The sequence below is a fragment of the Cebus imitator genome, unplaced genomic scaffold (genome assembly GCF_001604975.1).
Source record: "Cebus imitator isolate Cc_AM_T3 unplaced genomic scaffold, Cebus_imitator-1.0 Scaffold307, whole genome shotgun sequence".
Taxonomy (NCBI): domain Eukaryota; kingdom Metazoa; phylum Chordata; class Mammalia; order Primates; family Cebidae; genus Cebus; species Cebus imitator.
The window spans coordinates 1,795,411-1,817,283 of record NW_016107622.1 but is presented as its reverse complement, the minus strand read 5'-3'; the positions used below and the strand labels follow the sequence as shown (position 1 = coordinate 1,817,283).

General features: G+C 41.2%; 1 protein-coding gene and 1 long non-coding RNA gene across 5 annotated transcripts in view; both read right to left on the bottom strand.

Moving 5' to 3' along the window:
• Positions 1-382: 382 nt before the first annotated feature.
• On the bottom strand, positions 383-5,971 carry LOC108285817. Its single transcript, XR_001817715.1, has 2 exons — positions 5,933-5,971; positions 383-430 (listed from the first exon to the last, which is right to left on the bottom strand). It is a non-coding gene; the product is annotated as an uncharacterized LOC108285817 (long non-coding RNA).
• A 780-nt stretch (positions 5,972-6,751) lies between these two features.
• GRM1 (glutamate metabotropic receptor 1) overlaps positions 6,752-21,873 on the bottom strand; it is a 424,047-nt gene continuing 408,925 nt past the window's right edge. For 2 of the 4 annotated variants that reach the window (XM_017503248.2, XM_037729495.1), the window contains exon 9: positions 6,755-10,469. In XM_017503248.2, the coding sequence (XP_017358737.1) occupies positions 9,545-10,469 (925 nt within the window). In that variant the 3' untranslated portion in view covers positions 6,755-9,544. Of the gene's footprint in view, positions 10,470-17,714; positions 17,800-21,873 lie in introns of all 4 variants that reach the window. The other 2 variants (XM_017503249.2, XM_017503247.2) reach the window with 2 other exon arrangements.

Here is a 21,873-nt window from a genome sequence, read left to right as displayed (position 1 = left end):
TCTCCCTAAATCAGAAGTACCACTTTAGTGAAAGAAATAATTAGGCATGCTAATTCTGAGTGAGGTTAGTCTACTGAAAACAAGAACTGAGTTTATTTTTTAAATATAGCCAATACGTTGAGGATTTACTGATACCCATACAGTGTTGGCCTCAATTTTATAAATGTTAGATAGTTCTCACTAGGAATTTAGCTGACTATTTTTATTTTTATGTTTTTGAGACAGAGTCTCGCTCTTTCTCCAGGCTGGAATGCAGTGGCGCAATCTTGGGTCACTGCAACCTCCAACTCCCTGGTTCAAGTGATTCCCCTGCCTCAGCTTCCCAAGTAGCTGGGATTATAGGCAGGTGCCACCACGCCCAGTTAAGTTTTGTATTTTTAGCAGAGATGGGCTTTCACCATGTTGGCCAGTATGATCTCAATCTCCTAATCTCATGATCCACTTCACATTTTTGAGGATAGAGTAATTTCTTCTCTCTCTCTCTCTTTTTTTTTTTTTTTTTTTTTTACTTTGAAATTCTTCAGTAAATATTTTGGAAGTAATAATGGCTTTTTTTTTAATGCTACTTTTAGAATGATGTGTGTTATTAAACTGCAGGGCCATAAGATGCTTACAACAAAATTATTTTATTTCAAGTATTTTTCTAACATCTTTATAAATTTTTGGAATTAAACTGTGGTTTAAAGGTAGAATTGGCCACTTATGGCCGCCTTCCACAGCAAGTCAATGTCTGGTGGTGATTCTACTTGTGTAATTAGACAAACTTCCCCAATTCCATAGAATCTTGAAGCCCCTAGGGAGATAATTCATACCTACTTTTCAACTGGTGATTCTAGAGCCAGCAGTATAAAATTTCCATTATTTTGCTATTTAAACTAAGCGTGTTTATTTGTATCAAAAGCTTTCAGAATAGTGTTTAGCACAGCTTTTCAGCATAGGCTGCTGGTTAAGAGTGTGGGCTTTGCAATCCAATGGATGTACTTCACTAGCCTTGTGATCGTACGCAAGTTTATTTTTTAAGCCTCAGTTTTCATATTTATAAAATAAGTCCTATCTCAAAGGATCTTACCAAGTCAACTATGACCTAAAAATATATTGTTTGACAGTAAAAATAATAATGATTATTAAATAATTGATAAAATAATAATCTTAGAAACTACCTTAAGAATGTTATTATACATAGAAAAATCTTTTGGCATGAAACAACTTTTTATTCTAGTTACAGAATTAAAAAAACTATAATGATCAAAGTGTCTAGAAGTAGGAAAATTATTAAATAAATTAAGAGATATTCACATCATGAAGTTTATGGAATATTTTTGTTAATGTCAGAAATACCTGCAATGCTTTACCTTTTAGTTTATGAATACTAAGCAAGTTATTTTAATGATTCTCCCAAACCCCATATATGCCTCATGGCAAAGTCCACAGCATGTCCCAATTCTGCTGGGTCTTTGGAGAAGGGAGAGTGTTGCCCTTCATATAATTTGCATACTGCCTGCATCTCTGCCTTCTTTGCTTCAGCTGCTAATTTTATGCTCTGTTTTGGCTGTTGCCTGTGGATACTCTATTGCTTCTATGGCTGTTCCATGCATCTATCCATAGCCACCTAGCCATTTATTCCTGGCTTGAGTTGCCCATGTGGTAGTGCTTACACAGCCTTGACATCTTATGTCCTATGAGGTTCTCTTCTTTGCTGTCATTAAGAGCTCAAGTATTCAGGTACCCTCTGCTTCTGACCTCTGTTATTGATGCCCCATGATACATCCTTACTGTAGAGCCACACAGCTTTCTCCGTTGCTAAGTGCAGTAGATTCTGATGAGTTTAAGCCCTGCTCCAGGATCTAATGGGTTTAATGATTGCTCCTATCCACCTACTACCCAAGCCTTGTTGCTGATTTTGGCTCAGATGTCATGCTTTCTTCTTCTCCTTTGTCCTCCTCGTCTTCATCCCCTCCATTGTTCCTCCTCCTCCACCTTCTCCTCTTCCTCCTCCTCCTCCACCTCCTCTTCCTTCTTCTTCTTCTCTCTCTCTCTCTGCCTCTCTCTCTCCATCTCTCCAGGGTCTTGTCCTGTCACTTCACTTAGGCTGCAGTGCAGTGGTGTCATCATGGCTCACTGCAGCCTCATACCCCTAGGGCTCAATGGATCTCCCCGTATCAGCCTCCAGAGTAGCTGGGACTATAAGTGTGCCACTGTGCCCAGCTAATTATTTTTTTTTTTTGTAGAAATGGGATCTCTCATTTATTTCTCCTGACTCTTTTTTTTTCTCCTTCTTTCACACCATCTGTTGCCCCTCTCCATAATCTCACTTCCTGAGGACACTACTGCCTATTGGCTATGGTGCTATACATTTGAACCTCAGTTAGGGACCAGGTATGAATTATTTCCCAAAGGTTTCCTGGATTATTTGGGAGTCGGAGACTTGTCTAACTCTGTAAGCAGGTGATTCCTTAGATCTGATCAAGTGGAAACTCCTGCTGTCGGTCATAATGCTAAATGAAAAAAAAGCAGGAAACACAAATATCAGGTTGGTCCCAAGGTAACTGTGAGTTTTAGCATTAAAAGTAATAGCAAAACTGCAGTTACCTTTGCAACAACCTAATATAAATGAAAGCTGATTCTAACTCGGTTAAAACAAAACTTACATGAAAGTCACTGGAAGAAAAAATAAAATCTACAATGTTAATGTTTGGATCATGTGACTATAGTTTTTTTCTTTAATTCCAATTTTCTGCAATGCATATTATTACTTTTATAGTATAATAATGACCAAATTTAAGGAATCTTTGCATGGAAGTAATCCAGAATGTAACAACACACTTATTTAAAGCAAACGTTCACTTCTTCTGTTGTGATTTTCCTAGCTATGAAGAAATAGTATTCTCTATGGGTGATTCTAGAAGTGCCTGTTCCCACTACAAGTGGGATATACCTTTGCTTTGACTTCTCCTGGTCTTTGTCTTCACATCTTTATCTGTGGTGTTATCTACGTTGGTGGAAATATCCTCCCACTTCTCTGTCTCTGCACCCCCACGCCACCTTTCTTTCTCGCCATAATCACATCTGTAGCTGGTACTCTGTTGTTCTGACCACATCCACTTGGTGCTTACCTTCCTCACACAAACCAATATTAAAATATTCAACCTCCAGCATCTTCAACTCTTTGCCTGAGTGCTTTCTCTTGAGATAGGGACCTGCACTTGGGACACACAGGGAGTAACTAGAAATTAACATGTACCTCCCTCCCGAGAGCATTCAACTATAATTGACAGAAATTGCTCCAATTGCTACCCTCAATTCTTTTGCCCCACAGGAAGTGGGGACACTTGTGAGGCATGTTCTCCACTGTCTCACAGAGTTCTCAGCAGGACGGAGCCCCTGTTTTCCACAGTGGCAACCCTACATGGTAATGTCCCTTTATTGCTTGCATATGGCTTGCTGCTTCTCTTGCGCCCTCTTCTACCAGAGCTTCCTGGGATCACTTCCCCAATACACAGCTTGTGGGCAAGTCCTCCTCTCAGGGTCTCTTTCTAGAGAAATTCAACTTAAGAAAAGATTCACATTCATATCCATTTCTTGCAATTCGTATAAAAATGGCTTCAGGGTTATAGCTGGCTCTGAGCTAAGTGTGCGTGCAAAACGAGGCAATACTGCAAAGTTAACAGAAATTTAGGCAGAAATATTAGAATAATGGTTAAAGAGAGTCAAAGTGTATGTGTGGTATTGTGTCCAGTTCTGGATACAATATGTTTTTAAGGGATATTCAAAAATTGGAGTAGGATTATAACCTGATTACGGGGTTAGGAAAATAATAATAAAGACAACAATGGAAGGAAGTTAAGCTATTTTGTTTGGAGAATAAACCACTAAAGAATGACATAATCACTGTATTCAAGTAGCTGAAGGGAAGTCACGTGCACAGTGGACTAAATTTGTTCAGTGTTTTTCTAAAAAGCAGAACTCAGGAAAAATTAGAGAAAAGCAATTTTCAGCTGAGGAAAGAATTTCCTAACAAGTAGAGCTTTCCCATATCAAATATAAGACTCTAGTCTGGAAATACTTAAGCAGAGGGGAAAAAGTCACCTCAATCTATTCTGACCCTTAATCTCTGGTTACACATGTAATCCTCTGTAGTTCTCACTAAAAACTCATTTCTGTCACCAGCATGTTATTTGCAGAATTCCATAGCCTACCACCCTGTTGCCTGTCTTGATGATTTCTCCTTTTAGATTCCCTGGTTCCTGTCATGCCTCCATTCTGGATTTGGGCCTGAGTTATGTTCTCTAACTGGCATTGTCGTTTAACAATATGGTTTTGGACTTGTTCTCCCAGTATCTAAGGCTCTCTGCCTTCTTTGGCACAGCAACTGCAGGTAATTGGCCCCATGCCCAGCCCAACTCATCAGTGATGGTTTCTTGCCATCTAGGAAGAGAAACAGAACATAGGGGAATGGAATCCTGAACAGGGTAAAAGTTTATTTTAAATGACTTCTAAGTTTACTTCCAACTCTAAGCTTCTGTCATTATTTTCCTTTTCAGTTTTCGTGATCTTCATTCTTAAGTTTCGTTTCTTTTATTTATTAACTAATAAGTCTTCCTTCCTAAGCTGCCCTGGGAAAATCAAGCTAGTTTCTGGTTTCTGGTGTTATTAGTACAACTCCCTACCTAAGCTCTTCCTCTTCCTCACGTTCCTCTAACTCCTGGTAACCCATTTTGCTTTGCCTGTGTCTGAAGACATTCATTTCTTTAAGAAAGAAAACCTGCCCCTGCTTTCTCGTGGGTGATTTCCTCACTTAAACTGATGTCCTACTTAAGTAGTTTATGTCTTATCTGCAGTTCTTCTGCAGAGGACGCTGTTTTCCACACCCAGCACTGCATTCTGGTTGGGCTCAATGGACTCTGCAGGAAAGGGAGACCTGCTGCCCATGGGCCAGCTCTTTCTGATGCCAAAAGGAGAACTTGCTTTTCATGATGGAAGCATGTGTTGTTCCAGCTGGCAGTTAGAATTAGCAGGTGGAAATATAGAGCTCTGGACCCCATAAGGATCTTGGAATAAATCTTCAGGGAATTGAACTGGGAAAACTATATGGTGTTCTAACATTCATTTTCTCTATTACTTTTTCAACAAATCTTTATTGAGTATGTGCTTTGCCATCAACTCAGAAATCAGAAAGAAAAATTAATCCCAAGCAAAAAGGAACCACTTCCTTCATACTTCCCTGGGCTCTGGAGAGGAACATGAATTCACAGGCTCTATACTGGATGAAAATGAGGATCGAAGCTCTGTTGGGCCACTTACTAGCTGAGAAATGGAAAGTGTCCTTCTATATGACAGTAGTAATGGAAAGATTAAATGAGAATGAATTCAAAGAACCCAGTGGCTGGCACACAGGAGGTTATAAAAGTATTGATTCCCTTCTCTTTGATTCCCTCCCAGGGCATTCTCTGTAGAAATCATGGGGCAGTTACTCATACGTCGTTTATGGCATCAGGACCATAATCCTAGCCTCTCCAAATGTCTTTCTTATGGCCCAAATAAAGCTTCTGGACTCTCTCCAAATGGAGTCCTTTGTGACCTACCCTGATACTTGGATTTATCTTTAGGCTATGTACCTTAAACATTTATCTGTCTTCTCTATCACTTTTCTTCATTTTTTTCTTTCCTGTTTTTGTTTCTCATTCTCTCCTCTCCTATAACTTATCCTCTTTTATTTTTGAGACAGAGTCTCACTCTGTCACCTAGGCTAGAGTGCAGTGGCACAAGCTCGGCTCACTGCAACCTCTGCCTCCCAGGTTCAAGCGATTCTCTTGCCTCAGCATCCCAGGTAGCTGGGTTACAGGTGCACACCACCATGCTCAGCTAATGTTTGTATTTTCTTAGTAGAGATGGTGTTTCACCATGCTGGCCAGGCTGGTCTTGAACTCCTGACCTCATGCTCTGCCCGCTTCAGCCTCCCAACGTGCTGGGATCATAGGTGTGGGCCACCGTGCCCAGCTGGCCTGCTTTTCCTCTTGAGACACAAAGCTCTTATTTCATGGTTTCTTATTCCATCTTCTAGGCAGAGTGAAGAAACCTCTCATGTCCCAGCCTCTGCTTGTGGGTCTTTAACATTAGACTTCCTGTATGGAGCTTGCTCCTGCCCTCAAAACGCGTGACAGTCTTATGGGTGTGGCTCTTGTCCATCATATTTTCTTTTTGAGTGATACTTGGGAAATGGCCTACTTTGCAGGAATCTCATAGCAGAAAGTATCAATAACAGAGACTCCTTTGTTTGGGGAACCAGTGAAGTGCCTGTTGAAATGTAGGGGAGTAGAACTTAGGGTGGGCCGAAGAATATCAGTAAGGTTGGAAATGAGGTCCCCCTAACGTGTGAATCAAGGAAAGAAAAGTCTTGCAGGGCATGAATAAAACAAAGCTGGGACCACTGAAAACCTTTGCCCCCAGAGCTCCATTAGAATGCCCAGTTTGTTCAGCCTCACACACTTGTCAATAAGATGAATGACAATATCTGCCAAGGGCACTGCAAATTTTAATTTTGGATTTCATTTAAAACTGCTACAACGTGAAGTACCACTTCTTCATAGTCACACTATACTTCTCACCTACTTGATCTGTAGATTTTGTGTTGCTTTATCCAGCTTTCACCCAGAAAACATGTTCTGAGCCAAATCAAAATCTTGGAATTGTTTCTTCTATTGGTTCATTTCTATTGTTGTAACTCTCAGAATATAGAGAAAGAACATACACATTTAATAAATAGAAAATATTTATTATACAGCATTATCAAGATTATTTGACAAAAGGCAGTAACGAGCCAAAGGAAAACACATTTACAAGAAGCTGAACAACTTGTAGCAGCACATACATTAAGGTGACGAGTTTCGGACCTCTTGTTATAGGGTATGTATGTGTACCTCTCCAATTTTGAACAATGATGACATAAGGATTAATACTGTATTTATTCAAGAGACCCCATAATCAAGACAATGGTACTCATTCAGAGTGATAAAATGATCACAGTTGAATGAACGTGTTCACCAAATGTCTTATACCAACCTGATATCATCTTACACTTGAATATAAGTTTTCTTATCTATTTTACTTTTAAAAAATCTGAATGCACAAGCCCTGTGATATTAGGGATGTATGTTAGTGGCATTAAGATTAAATAATAAACATGATTCGCTAAGAAAGCGATCATATGCTTTCCCTCATGAATTTGTCAGTTACTAAAAACCCATCTATTAATCACTGGAGCCATTGATTGTCCTCTGTCTGCTTTCTTACAATGAAAATATGGAACCAAAGTCCACACTTCAGTCACAAGATCTTTTCAATAAAGATATTTTAAAATAATTTTTTTTAAGGAAAGTCAGTTCATTCTTGATGTGGAACTGACCAAACTTGGCAGTAGAATATGGTGAAGTATAAGAAATACAAGCCTCCAACACTGGAGTGGATGTTAAATTCTGAACAAATGATATAGTGGATATTTAAAGATTCTGAGATGATTTTTGGCTGAGAAATCAGCAGCTTCAATATGAAGGAAGCATATTAAAATATGACTGAACATAAGGCATAAACAAAGATATTTAAGGGGGGTAGAAATTCATTCCACAAATAATAGAGGAAATCAAAAAAGCAAGAAAAATCCTTTTATTGTGGGTAAAAAGGGAGGGTAAAGGTGGAATAAGTGGATTACATGTCCTTGGATATTACAGAACAGCAGATAACAGAAATAAAAAATTATGACAGCCAAGACACAGGAATGAAAGTACATGGACATAAAAATTAAAGGAAGGCAAAATGTGATTGATAAAGGTTTTAGAAATTATGAGCTGAGTTCGATGTTACTGTATAGAAGAGCTCGAGTAGCTGTCGAAAATCTTTTTTTAAAACTAAAATAATCTGGAACAATCTAAATGCTTTGTTCAATCATGTTTTAATAATGTGTGCAAGCTTATAAAATGTACCTTTTATTTTCACTCTCAGTTTTTTGTGCATTTTTAATATAACAAATTTTCAAACCACTTCATTAATAACATATCTCCACATCAGAAAATATCTGAAAAATAAGTTCCATCTTTGAAGAAAAATGTCCATGCAACCTGCATATGAAAAACATTGAGCCACAGTATTCAAACTTTCAAAGAGCTTCTGTAGATATTGATGACCATGATGTATAAAACATTATTGGAACATAAAAAAATCTATAGTATATTCAAAAGACAATTTCTAATTGCAGTTGGATTGACTACAAGATTGACACTGACATGTCAATTTGACATTACATTGCACAAATTTTACAATTACACATATACAAGGACACAGGAACACATTCACTAGCTAGTGACACTTCAGTGACAAGAGAATAGAATTATTTGTCACTTAAACCAGTAATAGTTGCTATTGAGTACACCATTAGATTCAAAGTTGGATTTGTTTCTGTAGTACATAGGAGAAATAATGGCACCAAATTGTACATATACGCATCTTAGAAGTTCAACTGGTAGGTATTATTTGCTACAGTAAGTGGAAGGTAACAATTTTGCCACATGGTTTATTCTTTAACTGAAGGGCAATGGAGAGCCCGCTTGGCACAAACACAAGTTAATCCACAAAAGGGTTTCTGCCGCTCTCAAAACAATCTCTTGTTCTGGCCTTTTCCTCAAATCGTCAATAAGTGAATATGGAACATGAGAAGCTGATCATGCTGTTCTGTTTTTCAAAGTCCCATGCTGATGGATTGTCCTATTTCTAGCTCCTTCCTCCTGTAGCACGCCGATGAAGCACTTCTTGGTGATAATTTTGCTCTTATCCCTGTTTTCCTAAATAAAGGGAACCCGCAGAGCAGCAGGGGGTCCATGCCCCTTTCTTCAAGTGCAATCTCAAAGCTGGCACTGGATGGGTTGCGGTGGATGAAGAAGGACCCCTACGCGGCCCCGTTCCTGAGTCTCCTGAAGATGAGGAGTCTGTCAGCCCAGCGGGGAGAAGGGCTTCTGAGCAAGGAGCTGCTGTTCCATCATCCCGTCATTTATTGTGGGTCTGGCCTGGGCCCTTCCCCTCCCCGCACCTGCTCTGTGCGGCTCCACCAGCTCACTCCGAATGCCGTCACGTGAACTCATGATCTGACTGGCATGTCCACGTGGGCTGTTCCTTAGCAAGCATGGCCCAGTGTGTGTGGGCATATATATATAGCTATGCACAATTGTGCAAAGGAGATTATGTTTGTGATGTCATTATTTATTGATTTGCGATAAGTTACATACCATACGGAATTGTGCTTTGTCAGAATTCCCTTTCTTCCCAGAGAAGGCTTTTGAATAATTCAAGAATCTGAATCCTGGCCTGGGGCATTTTTTGCTTGGTTTCCTTCCCTCTTCCTGCTTAAGGCAGCAGCAGCAGCAGCAGCGGCAGCAGCGGTCTCCTCCTCTCCGACGAGGCTCCCCACTCCCCGGCTTCTCCTTCCAGCCCTTTGCACATCTCTGGAGGTGTGGGAGCTCTCCGGCTTGTCTTGCTTTTCTCTGTGGACCCTTCCCCCCTACAGGGTGGAAGAGCTTTGCTTGTAGTCCCGCAGAATGACGGAGGCGTAGGACACGTTGGGAGGGGTGCAGAGCACGGACTCGGACACCGGGGAGCTGGGCACCGAGCTGCCCGAGGCCACCGAGTCGCGGAAAGGCGACGGAGGCGTCAGCGCGGGCGAATCCTCCGGGGTCAGTTTGCTGGCCGCCTGCAGGTCCTCCTCCTCCTCTTCCAGCTCGTCTTCTTCCGTGTTCCCTTCCCGCTCGTGCTCATACACGTACTCCTGGAGGAGCTTAAACCTCTCGCTGTCGTCGTCGTCGTCCGCGGGCGAGGAGACTGGCTCCTCCCCGAAGGTGCTCAGCTGCAGCGGCAGCATCTGCAGGTGCTGCGGGGGCGGCGGGGGCGGGTACAGGGACCGCAGCCCGTTCCCGGGACCCCCGGGGCCTGCCAGCACCGCGTGGAAATCCGGGATCGCGGTGCTGAAGTTGCTGACCACTCCCTGGAGCTGGTCCATCAGCGATTTCTGCTGTGGAGGGGGCTGCTGCTGCTGCTGGAGAGGAGGGGGCAAGCCCTTGGGGAGGGCCGGGTCGGCCAGGAAGAGGGGGGTCTCCTCTGCGGTCAGGTGGGGCGGCAGAGGCGGAGTGGACGCCGCGCTGGGCACGCGCCTGTGCACCACCATGGAAGGGCTGCCAGGAGGGCTAAAGCGAACCGGCTGGGCATCCTCCTCCTCCTCTACGTTGTAAAGGGTCTTGGTGCTGGTATCTGAAAAGGTCAGGCTCTTGCCAGAGCCTTGGTAACTTTTAGTGAGGGGCTTGATGACGGCTGTTTGGTTGCAGGCCGTCTCATTGGTCTTCACGTGCACGGAGAGGCGGTGCCACATGTGCTGTCCCTTGGGCACCTGTCCTCCACCTGGTTCAGACCATGACACAGACTTGCCATTAGAACTATGAATAAAATAGAGATGGATTTATTTGCAGATAGATCATGCACACAGAATAAAATACATATAAAACATATGCAAACCTAGCTCAATGTGATTTAACTGCTGTCTCTGCTTTAGGCCTTTGCTCCAGCACCCCATATCTCCTCTGAGAAAAGGAACACCCAAAGCTGCAGTTACCACGGGCTGCCTCTGGAGCTGCAGCCAGTGATTCCATCCTGAGCCAAAGAAGGAATTATTGACCCTGAGAAAAGGTGTTGAGGAGAAAAGCCAGTCTGTTGTAGAAATAGCTATTTTCATTTAGGCCTATGATACCACGAAGCTCCCTTTTCTCCCTTGTACTCTGCCTCTCTCGCTGTTTCTCTCTGTCACGCGCGCGCGCACGCGCGCGCACACACACACACACGAAAAACTCCCAACTGATGGAGGAAAACTTTTATTTTAAAAAAAAAATCTTAGTTACACATGGAAAAGCAAAATAATGGCTACAGTCCTTGAGACAAATTAAGACCCACGTACAAAGCTACTCTCGTTGTTGTGGGATTATAAAACAAATCCCGTCAGTTACTCATTCTCATATGCAAGTATTTCCTATGACCAGAGTGGCATGATCATAATGGGTACCTATAACGAGCACGAAAAAGCAGATGACAGAAAAACCCGGACTCACAGTCAATTTACGTGCTTCATAGATTTTGTTTTAAAAAAAATTCAGAGCATTATTTCTCACACATACAGTGGATTACAATTCACATAAAGGCCCTGATTCACAGCAGGTAGTTTGGGATTACCACACTAGGAACACTGAAATAGCTGTGTTTGAAAAGCAATAGAAGGAAGAAGCTAAATACAAATGTCCACATCTGGCTTTAGGGTAGTTTGATGCAAATAAGAGAAGATTATGATTGAGGCAAAGCAGCAGTTACAAAGACCTCTACTCATTGAGCCTGGGTGAAGAAAAGTCTTAGGATGCCAGCAGCCTCCCAGCCTTATCAACTCTCATCTTCATGGCACCCACAGAAAACCAACCATAGAAAATTTCTCCCTGAATAAGAAAATAATGAAATGTACTGCAGCATACACCCCAAATTTTATTCTGCCTATTGTAATAATTCTGATCTTACTTCTGGACTCAACTGCTTTTCTGTATAACTTTTAGCAGATGGTGGTACCTTACCATAGCCTTCTATTAAGAACAACAGCATTAATCCTTAAATCAGGAAATAACTGTTTCTTCTCTTTTTTTTAGAAGTTTGCTTTTTCTCTGTATCCAGTAAAATGATGGAGAAAATAACATAATAAAAACACATTTGTGGCATTAAAAGTAATATGAAAATGAATGTTTTTTTCTTTAAGTGCAGGTGTGAACTAGACTAATCCATATTCTAGTTTTTGTTTGGATAAAACCTAGAAAATGATCAGTAGTTTAAATAATGGTTGATTTAATCATCTTGAGAATACAAGAATGAATGCTTCAAAAATTACATGTGAGCATCACATTTATGATGAGGGTAATGTTTTGACATTTCATATTTTATAATATTGAAAAGTAAAGTCAGCCAGATCAGTACAGATGACTGTACAAGTCTGATATTCATTACAGAAAATTCTGGATATAAAGTCTCTAAAATAGATAAAACAGTTAAAGTTTTGACATCATTATTTGGGAAATAGGTAGTTCCTCCATATATCTGTAAACTACACTGCATTTTTAATTGTCTAAGAAAAAGCTCATCTCTGTTATATCAAAGTTAATACTTCTTTCAAATATATGCTTTACACATTATCTGAGACTGTGTAAGTGCTTGTAAAGTTTTTAAAAATTGTCTCATTTACTTCCACACTATCTTGTTGCAGTATCTGACTCTTTTCTGAGGTGAACAAACTAAAGAACAGGCTAGTGGCATCCCTGGCAAGAACAGGTAGTCAACCAGCCAGCCAAAAGCACTGCCAGAATCCACAGTTGCTCTTCTGCACTTAAAACTCTAGGTAAGCTCACCTCCCTTAATATTTCTCAACTACTCCTACATCTACCATGATACACACTTTGTTTCTCTTTATGCATTCAATATGCCTTTTCAAGAAAGGCAAATGTAAAACTTACTTGCCTCTTACCCTCCTTAAATATGCATTACTATATATAACATCCAACTCAATGATTTGTATCATTTTAAATTGCAATGAAAAAAATATTTCCTTCCCCACCTGCCTACTTCTTAACAGGCATTAGGAAACATCTTCTTAATGTCCATCAGGAAAATGCTTAAACAAAATGTTACACCATATCTATTTAGGTGTGTGTGTGTGTGTGTGTGTGTGTGTGTGTGTGTGTGTGTGTAAAAAAAAAAAAAAAAAAAAAAAAAACAGGTCCCTTTAGAACTAGTCTGCATCTAATTCAACCAGCAGGGTTAGCTGCCCCAATGACACATTGCCTTAGTCTCTACACATAATAGCAAAAGGTACCTTGTTTCCTGGAAAGCCCTAAGGTGATTCCACTTCACCCATTCATTCACATGGGCTGTTTCCTCATTGTCCACAGGTTCTATGTGGGCCTCTTTTCAAATCAAAAACACCCATAAATTAACAGTATTATTAATCATCTTGCAGACAGATAGAATCACAACTTAGTTCTGTTTTAATTGAATTCCATTTTTATTCTTGGGATGGGACATTTTACTATGGCCTTCAAAACTGGTAAATTTAGTTCCCTTCAGCCTTGCTCTAGATTTGCTGTAAAGTACTGTTTAAAAAGGAAACAGATCTCACGTCTCAGGGCATTTATCAGATTAAGAAAATTAGTGTAATCTTTTTTTCAAGGACAAAATACATTGCTTTTTAAAAACCAAAGATGGTAGAAGAAATGTATCATCTCACAGACATTTAGTTCTTCAGGATGAGTCATTTCTTACCTGCGGTCTGTAGACGATCTGAAAGGTCCATGCATCTATACCTGCATTAAGCATTGTTTTTAGGCTGAATAAATACTGTGTCTTTGTAGATAATGCACTGCTGTTTTAAAATGTATGTAGATGCTGTTATGATAAAGTGTGATATTCAATACATGTGTAACTAAATTCTAGGAAGCTTTTGTTGTGTTCTGTATTCAAATGGCCATGAATAGAGCTCCATTTACTAATAATAGATTCTGGTGAAGGCTGAAGAACTGTTTTGGTGAGAAAAGAGTGTATCTTATTTGAGAAGGCTGGGAACCCATTACTGTGATATTAAGAAGAGAAAAATGTATAAAATTAAATCCCTTTATATCAAAAAAGAATACATACATTATAAAAACGCAATATTACCCTGCAATATGACATTTATTTAATCCCAGATAACTTTAATTGTTTCTGCGTCTGCCACCAGCTCTTCCTTAGATTGTTCAACTTTGTCTTCTTAATCTTAGGAAAAGCAATCTGGTGTAGAAAACACCACATAATTGTTACAAAGCACCCTAACCTTTTGCTCAAACTTCAAAGGACAGACCTGGGGCCTAAAACAGTCTCATGTCTGAAGATGAAATGCAGCGGCATTTGGAGTAACTATCGCAGGTGGCTCAATTGGAGGAAAACACTATAGGCCTATGGATGTATAGGCTAACGGACAGTTGCTGTGTGGGGAGCTAGGCAGGTCTGAGGCTGCAGTTTCAGCAACAACAGGTTCAGGATCTTACTTTGGCTTTTCTTTCATTGGATAAGTATTGCAATCCCCCAAACAGAAAACCCAATATTTACAGCACTTTAGAGAATAGTTGAGAGTGGGTGGTGTAAACAGATTAGTATATCTTTGGCATTCAGTGATCCTGTCTGTTTTATTTGTTTCAGTAAGTACCAGTTACATCTGCAGAGTACACTGTTCTCTGATCCAGAGAGGTTTAAAATGGGAATAACAGTGGGTGGGTGTTTGAGATCATCAGGAGGGAAGCATCCTGTACATGCTGCTTGAAGGGGAAGCTTACACAACACCTGTCTCTCACGTCCAAATCAAGTCTTTGCCTCTAGGCTTAATAGCTTCACAACAGATACAAGGACCATATCCAGAAAGCCCACGGATAATGCAAGACCTTCACATAAGAGAGGCTCACTCCTTGGAACCTGAGGAGGGTAGCACTTGTTTTCTCTGAAAGTGAAAATGGAAACAGAAAATGCCATTGAGTCTCAGCAAGGAGAGAATTGATTCACCAGGAAAAACAATCAAAAGGTACAGGCTTTGGGGCAGTTCTGCTGCGGCTCCTGCAGCTACAGCTAGAACATGAGGCCTGTCAAGGAAGGGGAGGTTCTGGCCCCACCAAGACGTTCCCAAAGCGATGCTGGAAATGCAGCTATCCAAATATTTCACCTTCACATGTGTCAGCCCGCTGATACTCTAATGCAGCCTGAGAAGTAGATCTTGTAGAATCTCAGGTCTAGGAATTATTTGATACCAGTTGAATCAGACTTCTGTTTTCCCAGGCAGCCCCAGGTTTGTCATCAATACAAAGGACTCTCACTGACTCCAGTTCCACTTCTTGAGAGCTTTCCAGAAAAATCTGCATATTTCGAATATATTCTCAAACTTGGAGGCCTATCTGAACATAATTACAATTTCTCGCCTTTTTTACTCACCACTGACTGAAAGGTAGAGAATCTCTGAGTGTGTGTTTTTTTCAAGACAAATGCTTTCTAATTATATGAGAACTTGGTAGTTTCTATTGATATTACATCTTAAATAGTATTGTGAATTTTAGCCTTTTCCCCTTTAATTCTACCTTCATAAGCCAGAGAGCCATTGGCTTGCTGAAATTAGACAATATCACAAAGTCTAAAGGTGTAGTCATTTTTTTAGAATCTTTAGATAATTACGTCCTACACCCTCAAGTTATATGACACTGGATAAAAGACAATACAAACGAAAACAGTTTGCCTTTATTAAGACCTGTGCTTTCTTCATTTGATCAATAAAGAAAAAAAATTCAGAGATAAAATTACCTAATCCAATTCAGTAAAGTATGGAAGGCACCATAAACTTTGTCTGGGTAGAGGCTCCACTGTCTTGAGAAAATTGCCAAATTTACTTCAAATTAAAGAATAGAATTCTGATGGAGACTACTTTTTCCAAGTACATTCTGAATGGTCTTTGATTCAACCTAATCATGATTACTGGCTGATCTAAGAAATTCTCATGCCAAAGTCTATTTAAGACATCATGTTGGTACTGTGGCATTGCTTTGGCAGAGGTGTAACAAATGTAATTATATTTCCTCAGGAAGTATAGATGAGCTTAAATTATGTTCCTTTTGAATAAATTTCAGGTCAAACATTATTATTTCTTCTATGCTTTGTGCTATTGGACACAATCTCTTCATAGAGATTTTGATGCTCCTCAGCTCTACCAGGAGGTTTCATAATTCACCCTGGAAAATGGGAAAACTGGTAAATTTCCCAATTCGCCACTTTCCTAACAGAGCAATGCAACTGACATATTTCCTGGAACTGGAAAGTTCACCAATTTTCTATCTGTAAGAAATATGACAGTTGCATTGCTCTGTTGGGATTATTTCTCAGGAGTAGGACAAATCTAGACAGATTATAATGGTTCAGCAGGCAGCTTTATTTCCATGATCACTAATCTTTTGCCTTGCCTATTCACAAAAACAGTGGGAACTGAAGGTCACAGAACATACCTTAAAAAAAAAAAATTAACAGGAACAACCACAGCTAAAAATATCCAGTCTTAGTTTAGTCGATGGTGCACAGATTTAAACCTACTTATCTCTTCCTAATCCTTTATAGACTGAAGAAGAAAAGTCTGAATAGATCCTATTCTGAAAGTTCTTAACGGCCAATCTGTTAGTTTTGGGGATTGTTGCTTTATTATTTGTCACCCACCAGGGATGTACCACATTCGGCTTTTACCTTTACTTTTAGGCACTCACCTTTAAGTCACAAAATGTCAGTCAACTCTCCTCTCTCTGGCCCTGATGTCGTGACAGGACAAGCACATCTACCCATTCCCATCAATCATTTTTGACAGGCATCCAGAAGCTCACAATTAGAATCTCCTTGTTGTGTCCTTGGTTAGACTCACCCCATGACGCAAGAAACGCTCAATGCCTTCTGAGCTTGGAAGAATGACAGAGAATGCATCCAGCCACCACAGAGTGGCTCTGACCTAGATGTGCAGACGCCTCTCAGTTACTACCTGGAACACCAGCAGGACTACCATATTTGTTCCTCTAAGAATCAGTATGATTTGGTGGAGACCACGCTCTTTCTTTGGGGCTTGTATAAGGAAAAGCAGAAAGGCAGACCAGAGACTTCCCAATCCACTCCACCTAGTGAAGGGAAGAGATGTTACGGCCCTATTCACCAGCCTCCAGGGCCAGGTTCAGTAGCAGATATTTGAACAAATTGGGCTCTTCTCATCTGAAGAGCTACTCAAGCCACAGACGCCTCATCAGTGGGCTCCCTCCTGCTGCAGGAATGTGTACCTTTGACTCTCCCAGGAGTTTGAAGGGCTGTAAAGGAACAGCTGAAAATGACCACAGACTCCGTGCACAACGAACTGAACATGGTCTATGTTCTTTTGTTAACTTAAAAAGACACTGTCAAGATCTAAAGGTCAAAAATGGGACCAGACATGCATCGTTTTTATCAGACGAGGAAATCTGATAAAAAATCGCTCATAATGTTAGGAAAATGACTACTTTTCCTTTTGGTAAAGTGCACTTTTTTGTGGGACTCACAAAAGTTTTGTGTTCCCCAAGGCGTAGGAGGCACCCAGCAGAGGCTCGTGTTGGCACCCACCCCCACAAACTGACATGATAGAACTCTTCCATAAATTCAAGCGATGGCTTTTACTTTAGTGCAGACAGGATCATTTCAAACATTTGTGCAACCGCAAAAAGGCAAAAAAAAGAAAAAAGAATAGAAAGAGCTCTGTTTGCCAAGGAGAAGCTGACACATTTCTGAAGGGGGAAAATTCACTTTCAAGCTTGTGTGTGGGAGTCACAAACAAAAGTGAATCTCCAGAATCAGAAAAAAAAATAGTGCATCAAAACATAAAAAGCAAAAAGACTAAACGAACAACTTGACAGTGTCCTTTTAAGAATGATGGACAATCAATTTAAGGCAGTCGTGCAAACCATGGCACGTAAATGAATTCTTCATTCTGATGGCATGCACCACATCTGTTTCCATGTTAGAAAGTGGAAAAACCCAGGAGAGAGAAAGCAAGGGGCAAAACACTAGATTTTCCATGCAGCTTCTCTTACACATTCACTGCAGTGTGGGGGTTTTCAAAGCTGCACATGTGCCGACGGACATTGGCTGGTGGGCGAGAATTCTGGCTGCCTCTTCCTGAAGATTGAAAAGAAAAAGACACCCAGTGAGCGAGGGGGTTACACATGTGTACAGACATGGCAAGTCCACCACTCAGGCAGTGCCCAGCCCTGAGCCCTGCTCTGTATTGCCTCCACCTCCGTTTCCTGTATGGTCCCTGCTCTTCCTGGCTGTTTCTTATTGTCCAGCTATTTCTTAAAGCCATGTCAGTGGGGTGCATCTCTTTTCAAGTGGCAGATGCTTTTTTTTTGCTGTGTGTGTCTGTGTGTGTGTGTGTGTGTGTGTGTGTGTGTGTGTGTGTCTATCCCAGGTTTGCTCTTTCCCTCCACTGTTGACACCCTTCTTTATCCCTGGTAGCAGTGGACTTCACCTCTACTCACATTGATGTAGGCTGAATCTTTCCACCCTCTACCCCTCTTAAAGGAAGAGCATGAGTTTATGTCTGACACTGTGACTTTTAACTGCACTGTTAATTTTCCTGCATATGATGGCATCATGAATGCATTGCTGTCACTTCATATAAAGTCACATTTATCTCTTGCATTCACAAGACAGAAAGTGTCCAGTGGTAGAGAGAGGGGAAGCAGCAAGAGACCCACCTGTTGAGATTGGAAGAATCTACACAAGGGAGGAATATCATCTGATTCTAATAGGCTGTCTCCTTATACAGCACCTAAGATAATCTGTCCTCTGTGCCCCTTTGGCAGAGGGAAAAGAGAACTGGCTAGACATGACAAGGCTGATGGGCAGCCATGGGTAGTTGGCATTTCCATCATTTGTTGGAATAAGGATAAATGCTTTTCCCATGAGTTAGCTAGGACTGCAGAAAGTGGTGGGATAAAGCTGTCTGGCTGTCATGCCACATAAGAAGGCTGCCTGTCATAGAAAAGACTTCCAGGGACAAGATGCTTAGGGTGAACTACCAGCACATGCCACAGGTGGTATGGATGAGGTTGGTTCAACTGGGAAGAGATCTCCCTTGTCAGGGGACTCTGCCATGATGTGATTCCCTATAGGGCTCCTCAAACTCATCAGTGTTCTCTCTGAGTCAACATCTGTCCCTCTACCCAGAAGATCCTGGTGACAACTGTCCAGGGTAACCTAGAAGAGGACCACAATGGCTCCTGGAAAGTCAAAGGCCTTTTCCTTCTCTTTGATCGCTTTTTCCCATCAAAGCAGACAGAAGAGTGAAACCTCAGAAGAAAGAAGAGGAAGAGATATTGCAGGAGGAGATCATGCCTCTTCCCACTCCAGGTCATTCAGGCTGAGGCCTGACAGGTGCTGGGAAGAAGAAATGAGAGTTTTAAATTTTAAACAAGAATACTCTGGAACAGACTTTCACTACCTGAAAGCAAGGGATTTGATCTGAATGGATAGGGCAGAAAAAGATTTTCCATAGCACATTGAATGTAACAGAGGAAAAAACAGAATTAATCCATATGTACAATTCCATCAAGTTTGGACCATTCACAAAATCATTTAAAGGTGCATGATCTACACAGAGTAATGTGAAATCTTCATCCAGAAACAAGAATTTGAGACACCTTGGTGAAACTTCATTATTACCGCAATAATCCATTTATTTAAGAAAATTAGAAAGAGACAATGTTTGCTATCAAACTTGTCAAGGTGTCCACTTGAAATCACAAAGATCATTAAAACAATGAAAATATTAGCAAGGAGATGATCAGGAATAAAGGTATGCCTGAACATATAAATGAAGTTAAGGGGAAGTAATCTGTAAAATAATACTCAAACAACTTCATTTCTTATGAAAGAAGATAGAAAATACACTCAAGGCATTAGGCTTTGCCTTGTTTGCGTGCTCTTGAGACTCCAATTAATTCTACTTTTGAGTAATGTCTGTATGTGGCCTATTCAAATGTCACTGGGAGCTGGGGCCCTGGCAGCACCAGCTTCACGGGCCTATAGCCAGCACAGACAAACACAATCTCTCCCTCCAAAGAGGTCTGCACTTGATGTTTAGTACTCGATGATCATCCTCTTGAAGTTCATAATTATGTTATATTTTAATTTGTGTTTTGTAAGTGATGGTTAATGGGAAAATAGAGCATGCACTGGGAGTTTGGAGCCCCAGTTTGCACATGGCCCACATCTTGCAGTCTTCCTGCCTTCCCTGGACAGGTTCTAGGCTTTGTGCACTCCTGTTCCCTGAGTCCCAGCCTGTCCAGCCTCCCACTACTTGCCCCTGCTTAGAAATCACTACCAATTTTCACCACCGACAAGGGGTTGGGCACAAGTCCTGACATGATCAGAGGCTGGTGTTTGTGCCTTGTACTATCTCAAGGCAATGATGGCAGTGGCTGTCTCCTCCCTGGACTGGCAGTGCCACTGCATTTTTGGAAGGCAACACGCCTCTTGCCCATCCTTTATCCAGATACCTTAGGTGTCCCTGCACTGTTATTGCAACACCCTCGGGAGTCACCTGTCTAATATGGGCTGCAGCAAGGGGTACATGAGAAGGAGGGGTAACTGGTTCAACCTCCCTAGGGCCCCTGCCCAGTGACTGGCTGGAAGGGAACCTGGCAGCCTGTGGGCTGTGCGTGTGCCTCACAAAATGGGGGCAGCCGTGTCAGGGTGGGACTTCATTTGCCCCACACAAGGGAGCAAAGCACTAAATGAAAAATACAAAACACTATGACAGATCAAGAGAAGCTGTGGCTTTATACTGTAATACCTTTAGCACTTTTCCCCTGCCTTTTGAACCAGGGGCTCCGGGTTTTCATTTTGCACTGGGCCCTGCAAGAAATGCAGCTGGTTCTGCCTGCTGGGGATGTCTAATGATAAAAACCAGGGGTGGGGGATGCCTTGACAACTTAGAGACTTGATGTACTGACCTTAGCACAGTTGCACAGTGTGGTGTACCCGGGCAGCATCTGTGCTTCTGTGTCTCTCAGGAATTGGACAGGAAGCTCTGTGGCCTCTGTGACTTACATTCCCTGTCAAAACTACTCCTGCAGTTAGGGGATAGTTACATGGTTCCTTTGGAGCTTTCAGACATATTGACAGCCAAGCTGCACACAGCAACTCTGAGTAATCCCAAAGACACCCTAATTAACTATTGATGGAGAGAGATGAAAAAAACAATAGAGCATCTCCTCTGTGATCCCTTTTGTTTGGTCTCTGACTTTCATTTTGCATTGAAGTGAAATATAAATGACCCAGCATACAGACTCTGTGTTTTATGAAAGGTTACAGGCCAAGCCATGTAAAATCTGAGGCCAGAGAGGCCATTTTATCAACTGCATAAAAACTGAGAGAAAGAGGTTGACTTCAGAGTATATTTAGCCATTGTAAAACCACATATTCAACCAACCACAGATTCAGCAAGCCAGAGCAAAAGCTTGGAGGGAAAATGTAGCATATGGGGGCTTGTCAAATATAAGTCCCAAATCTGTACTTGAAGCTTTTGGCAGAAGTTGTGGTTTTAAAGAAACCCCAGAAGTAGTTTAGTTAGAAAGAGTCCTCTTCAATTTCTTCTGAAAGTGCAAAGGTCTCTCTCTCTCTCTTCCCTTCTCTCCTTCCTTTTTTCTTTCCTTCCTTCCTTCCTTTCTTTCCCTCCCTTCCTCTCCCTCTCCCTGCCCCCTCTTCCCAATCCTCCCTTCCTCTTCCCTTCTTCCCTTTCTTTTCTCTTTTTGTAAAGTCACTGCTTGTCATACACTGATGGATTCTGTATAGCTTTACCCATATCTTTCCATTGTCCAGATAGTGTCCCTTGATATAATAGCCTATCTCCCTTTGAGTGTACTTAACTCTGTATGATTTTGCTTTAATATGTTATTTTATTTACATCAGGTCACCCATTCTTCACTTTCTATGTAAAGATTTATTTTTTTAATGAAGTTGAGAATTTGTTACAAATAAGTTTGACTCAGTATGATGTTAGCAATGAGATCTCTGGACATTGAGTCAGGAGGCCTGCCACTTTCCAATTGTATGATCATTTCTTTCAGACTCAACTTTTTCATCCATAAAAAAGGATTGTTGAGAAAGTTTGTATGAAAATGCTTTCAAACAGCAAAATGCTATTCCAGCCTAAGCCATAAGCCATTGCTATTAAGAGCCTTATTT